The 19646-nt window shown below is 47.2% G+C and overlaps 1 protein-coding gene across 1 annotated transcript; it reads right to left on the bottom strand.

Moving 5' to 3' along the window:
• Positions 1 to 232: 232 nt before the first annotated feature.
• On the bottom strand, positions 233 to 19224 carry LOC144178445 (glutamate-gated chloride channel-like). Its single transcript, XM_077706304.1, has 9 exons — positions 19097 to 19224; positions 17405 to 17501; positions 16679 to 16788; positions 15859 to 15923; positions 12887 to 13110; positions 9296 to 9378; positions 6790 to 6924; positions 3535 to 3929; positions 233 to 3061 (listed from the first exon to the last, which is right to left on the bottom strand). Exons 1-9 carry the CDS (start codon positions 19107 to 19109, stop codon positions 2825 to 2827), a joined length of 1359 nt encoding a protein of 452 aa, XP_077562430.1. The 5' UTR covers positions 19110 to 19224; the 3' UTR covers positions 233 to 2824.
• Between the last annotated feature and the right edge of the window lie 422 nt (positions 19225 to 19646).

The following is a 19646-nucleotide window of genomic DNA, read 5'->3' as shown; positions in this document are numbered from 1 at the left end:
GTCTTTTTTGGCACACTTCTCGCGGAACAGCAGCGCTTGGAAAAAAAGAGGCACCTAGCCATCCGATGCTAGTTCGTAGATTGTACTCAAATCCACTTCGTTGTGGTCACAGTTCCATTCGATTCCGACACTCACTGCGACTATTTGCCGACATGCATTTTGAGCAAACGTTAATCTACAACGATACTCTTTGGAACCTCCGGCTTGCAACAGCCCTTATGTGTGCCTCATGATTCTAAGGGACACAAGAACGGAAATGAAGCGTAGGGATCTTTCAATATCCTGCAAAAGGAAGAAAAGTGCAACTGTGTACACAAAGGCAGTGAATGTCCAAACACCGTACTGCTTTTGGTATGTACGTGTTTTTATTTGGTCACAACAACAACAGAAAAATATGGCAGTGCTATTTTCTAAATTACTCATCTGTGGGCGCAAACAGAGCTTGTCGGCTGAAGACCCGTAATAGAGTGTTTGCTGACGTACGCCTTATTCTCTCTCAAATATAATGACGCCGGGGCTACGCTTCAGAAAATATATCAGCTGGTAACCCTAGATACACTACAGGTTCACCGCATATGCGAAGGTGTTCTTCTTATGGTCGTGAAAATGGCCAGAAAGAAAGGCGTAACCTGTCTCTCGAATTCCTAGCATCACGACCCACTGCGCTCAGATTAGGTAAGCTTCAAAGCGTGACAACTTCAGCTGATGTTCTTCAAGATACCACTCGCATTTTATCAGAACCTCGTGGATGCAGCGCAATCGAGGCAAAGAAGTGCGGTGACTCCATGCGCGGAACATATTCACCCAAGCACTAAATAGGGGGAAAAACGGCAGTAACAATACGTGCATTCTTCATATGTATCAAACATTTCCGTGCGCAAGCTGGTGGTGTAACCTTTTACAAACAATACTCCCAATGAACATGTCACGAGGTAGTCCAGTTTCATAAAACAAGATTAAAAATGATATACAAAAGTGGAAAACTCACTACGAGCATCGCTTTGGGACACTTTGCCCTGCCCAGCTAGGCAAACAGAAGGACGTCATCTTACACTGTAAATGTTAAACGAACACCTCGCGCAGCAGTACCCATCGAGAAATTCAGTGAAATAAATACATAGGAAGACTTGCATTGACAAGCAGGGCAGACTTGAAAGACTTTAAAGACTGCTAAACTTGCAGGGGAGGACACGAAGATGTACTCTTAGCGACTTCCCTCGTCACGAAAAAAAAATTAAATGCACCTCTCGGGATTTCCAGAACTAATTACAGTAAAAAATGACTCGAAAGGAACACTTACGGTGTCGGTGACTTAGCTAAAAAAATAGTTGCCCTTCACAAAACACAAGGCACGTGGATAACGCAGATACAACTGAAGGGTTTACGTTGAGTTTTTCGTTCCACTTATATAACAAAATGTCATCTGAATGATGTACGAATAGAGGATCAGTTGCATTTGACTGGCCTGCACGCGTGAGTGCATCTTTAAACATCTTACTTTTTAACATGCAGATTGTTTTTTTCTTTTTGTACCATTTATAAAAGCAACTCTCTTAACATCAATTCAATACAAGTTCAAGTGCCAAACCATTCATATGATGGCAAATCACCCAGCGAAGGTGTTTTAGTTTCATTGGTTGCACATATTAACGAAAGAAAATATTGCTGGGGTGCTTGGAACATTAAAATGTGTTGGCGAGAGCTTTCTTGAACCTTCTCTTGATCTATTGTTGAACTTTCTGTTGTATTCTGCGGCCACGCTCGTCATCGCCTCACGATTTTCTGTACGTGACAACGCCTTCCATGAAACATAAAAATCTAAGAAGGAGGAATAAACGTCTTTGTAGAATAGCCAGCCCCAGGGAGCAGTCATTCCACGACTCCTTGAGACCATCCGGCTTAGGTTCTCTTTACCATCAAAGTCAGTCGTCAGAGTCCGAGCTAAGCAGTGCTCTCTCCCAGAGCTCGGGAGAGGGGAATGGCAGGGAGCGTAGGTGGAGGATCTGATTACAGCACCACATAGCATGGTATAGTGTGCCCCGAGCCTCGCCTAAGCGGCGTTGCGAGGTGTAGAGAGTGGGGGCCAGAACGTGGGCTCTAGTCGGCTGGGGAAAGGTGTTAATGCGGGTCCCTTGAAGGTGGCGTTCTTGTTCCTTAGTAAGACATTTTGTGCACAGGGATATGTCTTGTTCGTTCCAGGCGATAATTATGTGCGGTTTTCTTGAAGGGCCATGGGGGACACACCTTCTATTGCTAGCCGAACGCCTGGCTTGCTCAGTGGGACACCTCTCAAGTATTCTGATAGGCAGCCGAGGCATTCGCCTTAAGAGTCCGATGACACCTAAGTACGAGAGAAAAACGGTCTGTTGGTAGTAATGTAAGCAGCCCCTGTTTTAAGACAAAAGCTCTGGATCTCTATGTTTCCGTGAACGCTTGAGATACAGAAAAGTGTAAAGAAAATCGGACGTACAGAGAATCGGAGTGCGAGTCGGAGAGAGAGCGTCAGGAAAGGGAAAGAACCGCTCCGGAAAAGGGTGGGCTGTTGCCGAGTGTGCGATTCGAACAGCTTTGAGAGTTAAAGCTAGGGACAGGGGCGAACAGGAGGCTTCTGCCGAAGGCGAGCAAGCGGAACGAGCTTCGGTGGGTGCTGTCGAGGGGGCTGGTCAGGGTGTGACGGGCGCGGCCGCAAAGCTCAACAGAAGCTTCACAGCAGATCAACAGAAGTTCCGACCAGGCTTTCGCCTTCCCGTTCTTCGAAAAGCCAAAGTATTCCCGGTAATTTTAGCGTTTCGGGCAAGCCCGAGTAAATGCTCTGCCATGGGTTCTACAGGTAAGTGACAGTGGAGATGCCGAAGTAAGTCAGGGATGACTGCGGCAGCCTAGTCTGGTGCGAGGTGTACGAGCAGCGGTAGATGATGGCGAACAGCGCGAAGGCCAGCGGAAAGAGCAGGCGAGATCCGAAGTCGATCCACTCCGCGGGCGAGCGACGAGTTTTGAGCCATTTTCGAAAAAATAGCCAGTATGAAGACTTTTCTTGCGGAGGAACCGGCTTGGTATCCGTCTGCGGTGGACAAAAATGACGTTGTTAGACGCTAAAAGAAGATTTGCCAGATGAAGAATGCTCGAACTCGAAGCCTTTTGTGCAGGGCCTTCAATGGCGCAACAAATTTAATTTTTATTGAGTTATTGTTCAGACTTATAGACAAGGGTTAGGGGATATTAAATGTTTAGCTTGGTAAAAACATTAATCTAGGCTCTTCTTTTTGCCTCCAACCGACGAATATAGGGATTATAAACACTTCCCCGCTACACTGAAGTTTCGCATCTCACCTACACTTTTCACCGACCTTGCGGGTACTCGTTTTTCATTACACAATTAGTCCGTTATTCTCGGTAACGAGCTAGTAACACTCACAAGCACTGCTACGGAAGAAAAAAGAACGGCAGCGTTTATCAGGAAGGTTTTCATAAGTTGCACATATATGGAGAAAAACGTCAAAAAAAGCAAGCCGTTAGTATGCGCCATTCACTCACCGAATCTACACCGTCGACGACCGCATCTGGCTGCGACTCGCTCGGCTTAGTCTCCTTGCGCTCGTCTCGCTGCCTGCGCAACAGGACGTCGACCAGGACCACTTCGACGAGCACGAGGAAGACGAAGGTGATGCACGTCCCCGACCAAACGTCCGCGCTCGTCGTCACTCCGCTCCGTGGAACGAGCTTGGGGTTCAGCGCCGTCAGAGCACCGGCGAATGCCAGCAGCACGAGCAGCGCGAACAGGTGGCGGAGCAGCACGGCCGATCGCGGGCTCATCCACAGGGGCATCCACGACACCAGCACCATCATCAGGCACGGCATGAAGAGGCCGATCACGACGTCGTGGCTGTTTCGCCTGTACGCGAAGCTCGCTTTCAGGCACGGGTACGCGCCTGCGGGGATGGAAACGAGAATGCATCTCAGTATATAGATGGTATTCACTGAAATGTTTAGCTGTCAATTTCGTCGCCTGACAACACTGGAACCGGCCACGGACATGGCCGAAGCGCCACAGATATGGCGCGGCTTGTGCCACTGCGCCCTCACGCCACAGAAAAAAAAAACGCCATCGTGCGTCGTCTGGTGCCAACAGAGATGTTATTAATCGCATTCCCATTGGAGTCGAGGCATTGCTTTGCGTTCGGTGGGGTAAAGTTTTCAACGTCCAACACACATCATATGCTTAGCACAGACAAGTAGCGCCATCCCGCGGAGCCCGACGTAACCAGTGATGGCGCACTCACATGGTTTGCCTGCATGCTTGCCTCACCAGTGAATACAACCTATACCGTGATAAGGCTGACGTCGCGCTTGTGGCTCTGTGCTCTCTAATGAATGCCCGTGGAGCTGCTTTGCCACAACGCTAATAAATGATCAATCGCAACGTCCATGGGAACAAATTAGGCAATCAAAAGTACCGACATATTGTTACGGGGAAACAGTTGATTTGACTCAAAAATTTGACTCAGTACGCTCAGACATTACGTATTGCAAATCGTCATGCCACCATTGCGCGATGTCAAGCTTTTGAGTCATATCTTATGTTAGGGGTAGTCGTTGGCCCGTTTTACCGCTATAATCGCAGTGAGTGGCCTCCTCTGTGCAATGTGGAAAAGCAAACAGGCGGAAATTTCTTTTTAGAGTGTGTACCTAGAAAAAGTTCACTTCGAGGCTTCTTACTCGGCCGTGTTGTACATTTCACGCTGTGTGCCTAGAAGTTGGCTGACTTGCGGGATTTTGCGGTCGGTTGTATTTTTACAGCGGAGCTTTGAGTCCCCCCAAAACGCACTGCAGGAAAGCCAACTTCCTCTGAAGAAGATGATGATGATCGTGATTGAAATGAAGAAAAATTAAAATGCTTCCCATGGAACGGAATATAACTTGGATCCCTCGCGTTATAAAACTGATGTCTATCTTATTGCGCCATCCCGGCACGGTCGAAGCAGTTGGGTTTGGAAAGGGGTGCGTGGACGTTCAGAATTCGACAAAATTATTCTCTCCGTTTAAAGACGACGATTGTTAACACTAGGGAAAGCCATGGGATGCCCGTATCAGTAGCGAACGGTTCACGCCACCTTACCATACACATAAGGTATAGGAATAGCGTTGCCACCAAATTTATACTCATACATAAATAGGGTCAGCCGGCTTCTGGATTGGTTCGTACGGTGCTGGACTTGATTTTGAAAAAAAAAGCTACCTCTTTCGACAAAGAGGTAGTTCTTTTTTCATCTCCGTCGTCTCCAGGGGCTAATTTCTCACATCTAAGTTCACTTCAATTACTTGGCCTCCATAGCGTTTAGTGCGCAACATCTAAGTCAGTCTATAAATATAGTACAAGGCAAGCATAGCCTGAGCATGCCTTGCAAGGTACCTAAATGATCATATCATTACGTGGCGCAGGACATGGACCATGAGATGCGGACGATGTATGTTACCCTATTTACATGGCGGCTATCGCAGTGCTCGCACAGGCTGGACGTCATCGACTCCCTCGTCGTCGTCGATGGGGGGACATCGGGAATTGTCCACGTGTTCCGTAACAATATTTATGTTGACTAACTCTCCTCGAACACGATTGCAATTTTGTTTTTGCTTATCCTAAATCGTAAGCCTTAAATTCACTACACATAGAAAAGCGCGTAGCAATACTGGCTGCATGCGGAGCAACTAACAACAGGTTTGATGGTGAAATTAAAGCGCAGGTCCATGTATCAAAACTTGATAATTTTCAGGCTCACAATGTGTATGAAAACCATTTTAACAATGCATTTTAATGCTTCTGTATCATCCACCCGCCCCTGCTTACCTTCCTATCAAAAAAATCTTTTTCCGCACCCGCTAACTTTTGCGCTGCTCAAAAAAGCAAATTCTTAAGAACATTTAACCGGCCAATTACTTTTAATCCTCATAGATTTTACGTATTACGACCACTATCAAGTACGTAAGCCGTTGAGCTCAAAGTCACAGACAAAATAAACCGTAGTGTCCAGAATTGTGCGCCAACTAGTTATCAGAGATAGAATTGACGTGTACCGCTCGAAGGGTACTGGCACGCGTAGTAGAGGGGCCCCCTCCCCCCCCCCCCTTAGAAAAAAAAAGAAATCTCGGGTTACTGACCCATCGCGGCATTTATGACTCACGTGTTCTTCGTCGCTACCTTGCTACACCCCATTCTGTTAATGCGAGCGCCTCTAATAATGAGGACTACATTGCATCAGCGCGCGTTTTCGTGCACACACGTCCCCACGCATTCATTCATTTCCTCCTTTCACCGTACTTCCCCTGAGAGATCCCGCATACAGATGTCTCGCTATTCCTGTTGTAACTTGTAGGAATTACCTCGTCGTAACGTACCGTGAGTGTCCTAGTCCCAAAACACCACCACCACCCCCACCACCACTACCACCACCATCATCATTATCTGTCTACGCCCGCTGCAGGGCAAAGGCCGCTCCCACAGATCGCCAATTATCCCGGCCCTGCGGTAACTGCGACCAATTTATCACCGCAAACTTCTTGATCTCATCTGCCCACCCAACTTTCTGCCTCCCCCTGCCGCGCTTGCCTTCTCTAGGGATCTACTCTGTAACCCTTAATGACCAAAACCCTAGCCCACAGAACTCGGCAATTTCTAGCTGCGTCAATGCTTTTCGTTGCATGGTAGCCAACCGGGAGTAGCTCTGGTTAAAGTCCTTGCCTTTTATTGTCTGCACTCTGCTCCGCGCACTTTTGCCGTGCCCTGCTAAATACCTGTCCTCGTCTTGGAGGTGCACTGAGTCGTCGAGAACTCGGCCATCCTGAAGCTGCCGGTGTGCAGACTCTTGCTCAGCTGGACTGGGTCTCCTTTTCTCCACTCGTAGACTGTGTCGTCCGTCGTGTAGGCATCTTGGGCCGGAAAAAGAAAGCGAAACAGCGTTATTTGTTTACGCCCGCGAAAACGTTACCATCCCTGCCTGAAGAAAGCTGAGAGAAACGCGAAAGATTTCTCACGTCAAAACTGCCTCAAAACTGCTTTAAAGGGAACCACTTCTTTCAACTTTTTTTTTTTTTTGAAATCCTAAATGATTGCATAATGTAGTCACCCAACACACCCAGTACTTAGATTAGGGGGTCGCAAAGTACCTCAGCCAAAAGTTACTGCTCTATGTCCATCATGTAACTTGGAAACTCGATCAAATGATTTTTCTCTCTTTCCTGGTATTGACGTTCTTCGACGACTCCAATTACGTGACTGAGGCCATGGATGTAGCGGCTGTTGGCCGGTTTTCCTTCAGTTGCAGCAATGAACGCTTTCGATAGGAACTCGAAATAAAAAAAGCCACAAAAACAAAGCAGAAATGGAAGGCGTATCCGGTGCGACGAACAAATCGCGCAGTGACGCTCCATGCTGGCGATGACTATAGCTTTCGCAGTGGCTCCAGACTCGAAGGAAAAAGTTAAAGCGCTTTTCGAAAATGTTGCAGGGTTCCTTTAAAACCATCGCTAAAAGTGCGTCCGACCTTTGCTGAAAGTAATCGATCGTCAAACTTTCAAAGACCAAAATCGCAAACGAAGAACAAAACCATGCGACGATTTTTGACGCACTAAGTAAACCCATCTACGTAGGATCTAAATGTATACCGATACGTGGTTGGAGATAAATGTATACTATTGTACTCCTTCTTCATGATAGATGCGTCTAATGTCTTATCGAGAACCGTTCCTTTTTTTGTGATTTTCAAGTAACCATTTTGACACAATGGATTCACGCATGCGCCGTGTGTCCAGAAATCTTATCAGAGCTTTCCGGTCGACCGACCGGTCTTAGGGGAAAGCTTTCGCTTTAAAAACTTCTTGCGCCCTAAGGGCGAGAAAAATCAGAGAATAATTTCCTCCGATATCCCTGTTTCGTTCTAAACGCGTAGGGCAAATCAAGGGGGAGCAAACGCGAAAATTAAGGTTGACTCGTTTGACGGAATCAGCGAGAACACGCGAAACGGTGCTGTCTCTCACTTCAAAAGACGTATATTCCCCAAGCTCCAGCTTTTGAAGCAGACAAAGGATACAAATCTTCGTTAAATAGCCTGGCATCACTTGCAGAATTTAGTGTGCGGTAAGCGCGTCGGTGCTGTGGTCCCTTTCGTGCTAGTCATCATCGTCTCGCGAATATCGTCACCTTCATGGTTACAATTTGCGTACTGAAGTGTGAACAGCGAATATTTAGACACCTCCTTCGTCCTACGTGTAAGGCTGTGTTCCAATTCGCGATCATCTTGGTAGACGGGTTACGAAGCAGTCTAATTAGACGTCGAAAGGAAGCAGAATTGGAACGGCGCAGCGGTCACCAACGCAGACTACAAGTTTGTCGCAGACATGTTGAGAAACGGAAGCCTCAGGTTTTGTAATTAATATTACCGTTAAATATTACAAAAAATTATGTGATTTAAGAAATAAACGAGAGCATCTTCCCCACATGTAAGTTATACTAAATATTTCAATAAAACAACAAGTTAATTTGTCACAACATTAGTACACAAAAAGGTGGCGCTAGCGCCACTTATAGTTTAGACAGGAAGGTAGTTTGCATCATTGCTGACTTCGATGCTGTCTCTTCGAAGCAGTCTTCGTTGACTGTTTCGTTAGAATTGGAATGGGGCTTAATATGGCGGACTGCACGTGAAGACCGCAACGAAGCCGTCTAAAGGGGATATTGGAACGCACCCTAAATGTGTGCGGGTCCACATCAGTGTCAAAACACTAACTATAGTCCAACATGGTACCCTGTTCCACTTTACCTTCTTAAAGACAAAAAGCGTGTCGTGAATATAAGCAAGTAGTGGATTTTATGTTTAAATTCTTTGCAGTCAAAGGTAGGTTTTATATATAAGCCTCAGCGCAATAAATGGTTCTACACTCCAAGCAGTAAGTAAAGCCATAATATTTATTCGTGTTATGCAAAAAGCATATAAATTTAAATTAGCAAGAAATCAACGAGTTGAGACTTAATAATGAGGTTTTGTTGTAGTGCACGAATTTAGTGCGTGAGCGAACAGCGACCTGTGTCGCCTAGAACACCTGCAAGTGACTTTATATAATTCGGCTCTTCCAAATCGTGACAATACACCACACGCGAGTAAGTTTCCTTAATCCCCATTGCAGCATCCACTGTTTTTGAGGGTCGTGCTACTGAATTATATTGCAGTGATAAAGAGCGCGACACTACAAGAAATGTAAAAAGTAGCCCTGAGAAACAAAAGGCTTTGCTGTTGAGACTTACAGCTTGCCAGGAAGATGTGGCACACCTGTGTGTCGAACGGGAATTCCTCGTGGTGCATGTGGCAAAACAACTTCGTCGAAACCCTGTAAGGGTTGAGCGGTTCTTGAGACACGCAGGACACAAAGATGTATAGCCTTTAGGATATTGTAAAAACGTGGTCAGAACTGCTACGTTAGATTAGAAAAATCAAGTCGATAATTACACAAGCAAAACTATGCAGATAAGCATATTATAGAAAGGTACACACATAAGTAAGTAAATAAATCAGTTTTATGAATATCGATGGGGCCTGCGCAGTCACCGACCGGTCCTTAAAGTTCACAGCGGAAGTGTCACAAGAGTTCTTCGGCTGAAGAAAATGTTTGAGATGGTGCATGCCCCAATGAATATACCATGTGCTCAGAATTGCAGCAAAGTGTTGGAGTAATAAAACGCCCCGACCTTTTCGATACCTTCCTAGATTTACAGCAACCCTCAGATGCTTTGGGGAGACCCCTGTGAAATTTTTTTTAAACACAGGATGGAGGGAAGGGATCATTGAGAACCGCTAAAGGACTTGTGGGCAGTACGCATGCAGGGGGGGGGGGGGGGGGGGGGGGGCACGCATTAAAAGCGGGAGAAAGCTTGAGAAGACACTCATTCCGTGTATCTACTGCTGTCGAGGTAAAACTGCAATTGGGTATGTGACGACCTGGTGTTAGGCCTATCATTATACTCTTTGAGGTCTAACAACGTCAAAAAGTACCCGCAGTTTTGCATACAATGGGTTTTACTTTCTTTGATACGTTGTTAGGCTAAAGCTGTATGTAGCATAAAAAAATTAAAGCCGTTCCACTCAATGTGAAAGCTGTCGGAAGTGCAGAGCAGTGATGGGTTGTAGCGCCGTTATCCGCTCACTGCTACCACTTAATGCAATTCAAATTTCCCGCCTTCGCAGCGCTCGCGTGCCCCCTGCCTGAAACTGCGGAAGCGCGAGTTATGTTCTTTTTTTAGATGCGACGCTAAGAGGAGCATCTCTTCCCGGCGGCCCTGTCCTGCGTGCGTCCGTCGTCCGCGTCCGCACAGCTGCGTCTCTCCTCCGCTCGCCTCCTCTCCTCTCTCCGATAGCGAACACTTTCTCCCAACATCTGCGGTCGCGCTGCGCACTGTGCGCATGTGCAGTACTCTCTCTCCGCGGTCTCCTCTCCTTCGGGTGCGCTGCGCATAGAAGCGGAGTGCCGCGCTCCGGCCGGTCTCTCAGTCGACGGTCGTCCGCGCTTGCGCTTGCGCTTGCTCTCTTGCCGTACCCGACGATTGCTTGATGCGACGCCAATGGAACCCCCTTCAGCGTCGCATCACACCAGGGTTCCCGCGAGGGGAGGTGGGCGTAATTTTTTTGTGATTGCCTTTCCTCCCGCACGTGCCGGCGTTGCCCTGCCACTTTTTTTCGTTTACTATCGTAAAAACCAACCCAACTAGCGTTCCTAACTAAATGAATGCAGGCGCTGCCGGTAATTAGGTATATTGCGACTCAAATGTACCTACAGTTTTCTTTGCACTAAACAACGGGCAAATGTATGACAAGCGCCATTGGTTCACGACTTTTGAACGCTTATGACTATATAAACCGCTTGGCTTTCGGAGCCTCTGTGTTACGCCGCGACGATAACCGCTACGACGGAACGCCGTGTGGCTCTACTTCGGTCTAGCGAGCCAGCTACCACGACAAGGCGAGCCCCTAAAATCATCATCATCATTATCATCACCATCACCAGCCTATCTACGCCCACTGCAGGGCAAAGGCCTCTCCCATAAATCTCCAATTATACCGGTCCTGTGTTAACTGCGACCAATTGATCCCCGCAAACTTCTCGATCTCATCTGCCCATCTAACTTTATGCCGACCCCTGCCACGCTTGCCTTCTCTAGGGGTCCACTCTGTTACCCTTAATGCTTATCTTGCCTTCGCATTACATGCCCTGCCCACGTCCATTTCTTCTTCTTAATTTCTACTAATATGCCCTTAACACGCATTCGTTACCTGATTCACTCCGCTCTCTTCTTGTCCCTTAATGTTACACTTATCATCTCCCGCTCCATTGATCACTGAGTCGTCCTCATTTTAAGTTGAAACCTCTTAGTGAGCTTCAAAGTTTCTGCCCCGTAGGTGAGTATCGGTAAGATGCAGTTGTCATACACTTCCTTCTGTTGGGATGTTTCTGGGCTGTTATTAAGTGCTCTGCACTTAATAACATCCCAGGTTGACTGGCCAGTGCCGAAATAGACCCGTAGGCCGCCTGTGGCTGTAGTTTCCCAGGTGTTTCGCTCGAACAACTCCCATTGCAACATATTAATATATCTGAGGCAAATAACGGTGCCCTTACAGCGAACCTCGTGGTCACGCCACGTTTGGTCGCTAAGGGCCCGAGTACGAAAAAGTGGAATGGACCGTAACATGGGAATAAAGCATAAGCCAGAGAAAAAGAAATTGTAAATTTAAACAAAAGAGTTTACTTCAGTTGCACGGAACTTTCACGAAGTTTGTCGAACGGACAAGAACAAAAAAGGAAGAGAGGAAACTTGGCTGGCTCCCTCAACGTCAAAACGACCACTACCTCCCCCCCCCCCCCCCCCTTCCCTGCGCTGCTCAGCCACATCCAGAACGTCGACATAGACCAGGGACTCGACGTAACACCCCATTAACAGTAACGACGTCATTATAAAGAGCGCTTTCACAAGGAAGGGGGGGGGGGGGGGTGATGCTCGGTTCAATAAATAAATAAGGATGTCATCCCTCGCTCGCTCCCTCTTTTCGCGTTGTCGCGCTACTACGTTCTCAGTTGTATGGTTTCAGCGAGACGTGACTTGTAGCTTCACTGCAGCCATTAAATCACGTATTACGGGCCCATGCAGCTAAAATACAAGCTAAGTTCATTAAAAAGGCTGTTTTGTCCCAATAACAATGACATCAATTTTATCGCAAGCTTCAAATAAATAATCTACATGTTGCAGAAAACAAATGAAGCAGCGGTGATCTCCCAGCCACTTTCCGGCTATATCTCAAACGCGTCACAGAATTTCTGGAATTGGCGGCAGCCGACTAAAGCCGCCCCCAAGAAACATAACTGGGAGATTTTAGGAGCCTACAGCTCCGTTTGACCGGATCACTTAACGTTAACGTACACTTAAGGCGGGGTTCAGACTGTTGTCGCAACCGTCGTAATATATTTAAATAAAGACGTCATTTGACGTCTCCGCCAACCGAACGGCGTGAAACACCATTTTTTTACGTCCATAGCGCACGATATGGCTGTTACATCGGTACAGTCTGAACCTGGCGCAACACACTGATAACCATGTTCTTACTACTGGCCCATATTACGTCACTCTGCCCATATTACGTCACAGTAGCGCAAAATTTGAAATGTTTTCAGTATTTCTTGTTTGTTTGTTTTTTTTTTTCGTTATAAAAGCGTCTTCCCTTATTGGAATGGAGCTGAGTGAGTTACCAAGGCTTAGATCTTTCAAGCTGTTCAAAGTTATGTTTTGTCGTCATTGCCCCTTTGAAAGCCGACGGGTTCGTTTAGTGCATTTGGCGATCTCGAGACGAACCTGAGGCTGTGCTGCACGGTGCCGTCCGGGAAGATGCGCACCATGACGTTCTTCTGGACGATGTCGTGCGCGTGCCCGCTGAGCTCGTTGGAGAAGAATGTGTCGGGCTTCCAGAGCGCAGTGTCGTCGGGCAGCGTGACGAAGCGGCTGGCGCCCTGGGAGTCGTCGAAGGCCAGTCGCTCGTCCCGCCACTGGTGCCGCAGAGTGAACTGGGCTCCGTAGTCCTGCGCCGCGCGGAGCATTAAAGCCGTAACATCGCGCAGTGGTGTAACATCGCGATGGTGCCATAAAGACGTAATGGCGTAATAGCGCGTCTACAAGCTCGTCTTCTGAAGTAACATTACACTAAGAAAATAAAGCGACATAAAGAAACGAAGTCATGCATGCGCATCTCCCCCTGCACGGCCGCTTATTGTGCACCTCTATTCGAGCTGCTGCACAATATGGCACATTTTAAATGCGAATGCATTTATTAGCCGGGGGTTGTCTTGCTCCGTTGGCCGGCGTGCGCCTGCATTCCTCCAGCGCGAGCGCACGTGAGCGCGCGCCTCGTAGTTCTGCCTTCGTCGTCGTCGTCGTCATGAATGCGAATGCATTTCTTAGTCGGGGGTTGTCGTGCTCCGTCGGCGTGCGCCCGCAGGTGTTATCTCTCCGCGCTCCTCCTCGCCCCTAGCAACAGCTGTGGCGCGCCTAGCAACCGGAGCAGGTGGTAGCTCGGGCGGGAGTAGCGGAGGGCAAGGGGAGAGGAGGAGCGCGCTCGGGCGTGTGAGAGCGCTCGCATCGCGGAGCTCGGAACAACAACGAGACTTGGAACAACAACGGTGGTGGTGGTGGTGATGTACAAGTGCGAGGGTACGATGTTGCTGCGGCTGCGCGTGCCATTGCCACCCGCCGAGCCGGTGGTGTGGACGTGTTCGTCAAGCGCTACTTGCCCTTCAGCGAAGAACTGCGACAACAACGACAGGCGTCACTCCTCGTCCTCGATCGCAGTGTCTGCCCGAGTGCTAGTGCTGTGGCTGATGACGCCGTCAACGAGTACTACTTTGCTCGAAGCGGCAAGGACGGCGAGTACTGCGGTGTTAGTCTCGTGTCTAACGTGTATGGGAACTTGATATCGCACGCCGTTGCCACGTCTCCCGTTGGAGACACGTCTCCGTACAAGGACTTGTACACCCTTGCCTACACCGGAGACGGAGTCTTTGTGGTGACCGTGTACCTCGCGCCCAACCTCGCTCGAGATGCCGTTGCCGCGCAGCTGGACGCGGCTATGGAAAGTGTGCGCGTGCGCTCCAAACCCTCTGACCCCATAGTCTTGGTTGGCGACTTCAACATTGACGTGCGCAAGAAGAATGGCGAGTGGCTGGTCGAGTACATGCAGACCAGGCACTCTATGCATTGTCTCTCTGCCGGCTTCGACACGTGCCCCACTACCATTCACGGGAGTTGCATTGATCTGGTCTTTACGCGAAACTGTGACGCGCGTATGCTTCTCAAAGACCCTTTGACCGTGCACTTTAGCGATCACAAGGCAGTGATTGTGGCCGTCAGCTACAACGATAACACAAACAGGTGGTGATGAATAAATGATTACGTTCACACTCTCGTCATTAATTACGCCATTACTCGCAACACACTTATCGGTGCACCCAATGCATTCGCATTTCTGCACGATTCCCTTCGGGGAGGTGCGGGGTAATTTTTTTGTTCATTTACACAGCATCACACCATCCCTTTCACAAAAACTGCCAATTGCGAACATAATTTTTTTCTTGGAACACTCGTATTGAAGGTTTACTTGAGATTTGTAACTGGTGATGCATGGTCACATCATTTAAGCTTTCCTTAGATTGCTTGAAATCGCAAAGCTCGAGAATCGACCTTGAAGTACTTGCTTCTGCTCCGAACAACTTCTCTTTGCAAGTGTTAGTGTTCTTATATCATACAAATTGGTTTGCATTTACAAACCACATCGCCCATGTCGGGATTTACTTGTTATGCTATTAGTAAATTGCCAAGGTGTTTGGTTTATGGTGGTAAAAATAATGTTTCGCCATCTTTGTAATACGGCGGTACAATGTCCGCCTGATTGCTCGAACTGCCTCAAAGCGCTTCCAACGTAATTCATTGGTAACTGCGCTGGAATTCTCAGTCACTTGCTGAACCCAAGGCCTGCAGATGACGTCAGACGGGCGAGCTTCGACGCGCTTTCTTTAACATCCTGCAAAATGTAGTGGCAGATATATCGTGAATTTTCCTCGAATTCCATTCGGCCCACAAGTCACCATCAGATTGGGTGAAAAATTGCCTGTAATGTCTCATAAATCAAGGCATGCCACCTTGGCATTGGGCGTTAGGTGGTATTTGACATCTCATATTTATCATTTATGCAAATATAAATACGGGCTCTTAGCACGCATAAAACCTCTCCTAACAGTAAACACATATTTAACCACGGCTCATCCATAAAGGAGCTTAATAGCGACATAAGCACTCAATTTCCAACTCAACTTGTATTAAGTACGGAGCACTTTAGGGTCCCGGCTCGTCTCAACGCCCAAATAGAGACTTCGAAAAGCATATACAACAATTGCGAGGAATTAAAAGAAGCACACTTAGCCAATCAAACAGTCCACCTCACCAAAACTCACACAGGTCGACATATACTAAAACAGCTCAGAATCAACCCCTCGGTAACAATAACTAAGAGCGAGACCATTCCACTAGAGACATGACAAGAGACAATCTAATCATAAAACCACTGCCGAAGCATATGCACCCCTGACATCATCAGTACAAAAGAAAACTTCAGACTCCTGAGAGACGACAATCACGATATGAGTTTTATTGTAATATCAGTCATTCTGAAGTTCAGGACGCTGAAATTTGCGCACCAGACATCCGAGCACGCACACACCATTTTAGGCCGTCGATGAATATATGCCCTACTTCACATACAAGCAAAACATTCTTACCATAGTTTCGTCAGATATAGCCGTTATAAACCTCAAGTAGATGTCAACGCTGACTTGTAGCGGGCCTAAAAAGAAGATGAAAACACTTTTGAAACGATGTTGTTGCAGCTTCGCGAAAATTCCACAACGATATTTTTACATCAAATGCTCACTAAATCTGTGGAACGATTGCACCTTTTTTACATTTATAAGAGTTCAGGGTTATTCACCAACCATTCGTTTTAGATGCTGTTATATAAAGGAAGCAACAACTAATCTTCCCGCGCTCATGTCCCAAATTTTATCGAGACAAATCAGAATTTTAAGGAACGAAATACTTTGATTAGCAACCGGAGTTTGTGAGTGCAACATTTGCGAGCATTTTTCCAGCCAGGAGGGAGGGGCGGCCCATGGAAAGAGTTGAAAACACCCAAGTCACATTTTGGGCGGTATAAAATTGTGAAGAACTGAGTAACGTAAATACATTCCAAACTGCGCAAAATGCGAGACAGGAGACGGGAAGCACACACACAAGCACCGCATGTCAGAAAGACGTGCACTAATGCGCTAATGCGTTCTTTTTTCCTGTCTGTTCTTTTCGCCTGTTTCGCAACCTAGCCATTGAAGAACTAACCCACAGCTATACGCTTGCGTGCCTTTCATGCCTGTCAGGTCCTTGTCAATTTTATCTGTGGTTTATTATAATAACGTATACTATTCCTCGTAGTTTCGTGGTTCCCTCCGACAAAGAGCATACGTGTGTTTTCAGTACGAAAGCAAGAGTAACCCCGGATCGAAAATAGAATTATCTCCCAAGATTAATCGCACCTCATTCGCTCACCTAAAACTGTAGCATTGCGCTGTCCGGTCGGGTGCAGGAAGCGATTGTACCTGCTGCCGTCTCCGAGAATGGTGTAGATGTTCTTGATGTTCCGCTCATTGGTCCAGTATCTGTGTTCCCACCACAAAAAAATGAAAAAAAAAAAGAAGCTGATTTCGGAGAAAACTGCGTTGTGAAAACGATTCTTGGCGTATCAACGTTCGCACGATTTGGCTGCTCTTGTAACACAATGGCAATCGCCTTAAAAAACAAGGTGTACGCCTGTAAAAAACGTTGGCCGGGTGTAGGCTGTATTGTTTTTTATCTCGATGACGTTTGCTTATAATCATTTGCCCCCTCAAGGAGAGTTCATTTATTTATTGATTCCCGTTTTGAAGTTATCTGCAATGAAGAGTAAATGCGTCTGGTCAGTGGACCCACTTATGCGTCTAGCGGAGGATTTGAACCCGTCACAACCTCGACATAACAACCCAATGTGTTGCAGCAGTGTTACACCCGTTACACCAGTGACAGTTACACCAGTGACAGTGTTACACCAGTGACAGTGTTACACCAGCAGCGTTACACACGGGTCTGTTGGCCAGACAAAAATAATTTCAAGGAGGTCACGGTGCGTAACACAAATGTAGGAATTAATTCCACCTTGCAGAAAGGTTCCTTAAATAATATTCGCCCCTAGAGAACATTAGGAATAATAAACAGTAGTAGAGAGAGATAGGTACGCACTGGCCTTCACAGAAGGCGGTCAGCATTATCAGTGTCAGCGCCGCTCCAAGCCACTGGCATGTGAAGCTATTGAGGGCAGTACGGCCCATGTGTGGTCCTGCGTCAAGCAAAACAAGCTGTTATTATCCCAAAGCGCGGGTGTGAACGAACAGACACAAAGTTTTTCTCAAAACGCTGGATACCTTGAAAATCGGAAGAAACGTGTTCAAGTGACCGGTGTCTGTGTGCGCGTAAAAAGGGCAGAGATGCTTACAATGTGCGGTAGCCCACGGCAGAATAAAATTCTTCGCGGTTTTTAAATTGAGTATTTGCAGTGCTCGTGGCAGTGATCCCCCGAAGTATAATTCCCGTTTAAACAACAAAGACATCTTCCTGGTGGCGCAAGACAGAGAGAACAAACTTCATTGAGTTTTCCAACTGTGGTATTCAGTCAACGGCCGTGAGCCAATCGGCTCTTACAGCGTCCTCATCCAGAGAACATTAAATTTTAACGCTGTAACGACATCACGCGAATTTGTGTCTCCAAGTGAGCGTTGCAAAACCAATGCTCAAAGCCTTGCACAGTCTCTCTCTGAAGATATCATTTTGAACCGGTGGTAAATGTATATACTTAAACTATGCCAAAACATTTTAAAGTGTTTATACCACTGCTACACGGGCGTTTGAAATGATGTTCGAGTCTACTGGCCTTCGAAGTTTAAATGTCATACATTGGAAATTTTGAAGACTATGTGACTCGAATGTCATTCGAATATATTTTCAAACGCCCGTTTAGCAGGGGTAGAACTCCTTCATGAGGGTAGCAGAAGTAAAGGCCACCCAAAAAAAAATGGCACAGGGAGAACTCACTGTTTCCTTATTGTCTCAAAACTGTCAGAAAAACATCATCATCAGCAGCAGCAGATGCAGCAGCAGCAGCCTATCTACGCCAACTGCAGGGAAAGGCCTCTCTCTCCCGTGGATCTATAATTATCCACGTCCTGTGCTAACTGCGACCAATTTATCCCCGCAAACTTCTTGATCTCACACTTGCCCATCTAACTTCCTGCCACCCCCCTTCCACGCTTGCCTTCTCCAGCAAAAAGAAAAAAGAAAAATAAATGTGTTAGAAAACGAGAGGAATCCTCTGTACTCAATGAAACGTTAGGCTGCGAAATGAGCCCCCGGCGACGCTCTTACACTGTCCTTCCGCGCAAAAGCGTCGATGGCAGTGACCTTTCTACATCAGTAACATCCCCACAAAGCCTAATGCAATGAAAAAGTCCACAATCCTAAACGTTGCCTGAGAACATACTTAGATAGCGGTTATCTTTGAAAAATTGCTCTGAAGGGGTTCTTCACTTCGCATGCATGTTTCAAATTAGCGAGGTTTCTTCAAGACCTAGTTATTTCGGCCGACCATGACGTCATACGTCTATCTTTAGCACCAGGTTAAGCAGTTTTGAACAGGTGCGTGCGTCAGGAATCTATTGACACCATTTTTAAACGGGACGTTTTGTGCACAGGGAGCTACGCAGAACGGTGCTATGAATTCCACAGCACCCACTAACTCATCGGTAATTAGCCGAGCGTGGCTGGAGATACATAAATCTGCAGCTTGGAGCGAATTTGTTTACGATTCAACCGGCGACCGCGCTCCTGCGCAGAGCTTTCCAAATGGAGCCTTAAATAGAAGTGGCGTTGAATCATTACCTGTCACGTCCATGGCAGCGTCGTTCCTTCGAGGCGTCCTGAAGACTTGAGGACGACCACGACTACTGTGCTTACGCTGCCACCCTGCCAGCGGTCGCTGACAGTTTCTCTGCACCACAACACGAACCAGAAGCGGCGCGTGCTTAATAAGGAAGCAAAGGGTGCGGGACGCCGGCCTTGACTCCAATTCGAAGCGGAACCACGTCCGTGAGGGGCCCTTCAGCGTCGCCGCAGTTTACATGCAACGTATGCAACGACCAACTCGAGAGAAGTGAAATGAAACGGGTCTGCAAATGTGCCGTAATATAAAAGCCCTGCCGCTCCCCCTGATTTGCCGAGAGTGAAGAGTGATTTAAGGAAGCTTTCATACCTCGTCGTGTTTGTGATATCAACCAGAATAATAGCCAAGTAATTATCCATCCTACCCCCCCCCCCCCCCCCCCCCCCGCTGTAAATTCAGTCTGTGCTCGTACACTTAATGCATATAGTTTGGTTTAAAAATATCCCCTTTTAATTCATTATCGGGCGGGACCAAACTGGTCGCCATCGG

This window comes from Haemaphysalis longicornis, unplaced genomic scaffold (assembly GCF_048455015.1).
Source record: "Haemaphysalis longicornis isolate Haplotype H1 unplaced genomic scaffold, Haemaphysalis longicornis Haplotype H1 scaffold_4, whole genome shotgun sequence".
NCBI lineage: Eukaryota > Metazoa > Arthropoda > Arachnida > Ixodida > Ixodidae > Haemaphysalis > Haemaphysalis longicornis.
This window is presented reverse-complemented; position numbering and strand designations above follow the sequence as displayed.

What these genes read in the sequence shown, in the direction of transcription:
- LOC144178445 (XM_077706304.1), bottom strand. An exon ending in ACCGTGCAGCACAGCCTCAG is followed by an intron (nt 9,379 to 12,886) that starts GTTCGTCTCGAG and finishes CAACCCTTACAG; the next exon opens with GGTTTCGACGAAGTTGTTTT. An exon ending in TCGTCGACGGTGTAGATTCG is followed by an intron (nt 3,062 to 3,534) that starts GTGAGTGAATGG and finishes TGTCCACCGCAG; the next exon opens with ACGGATACCAAGCCGGTTCC.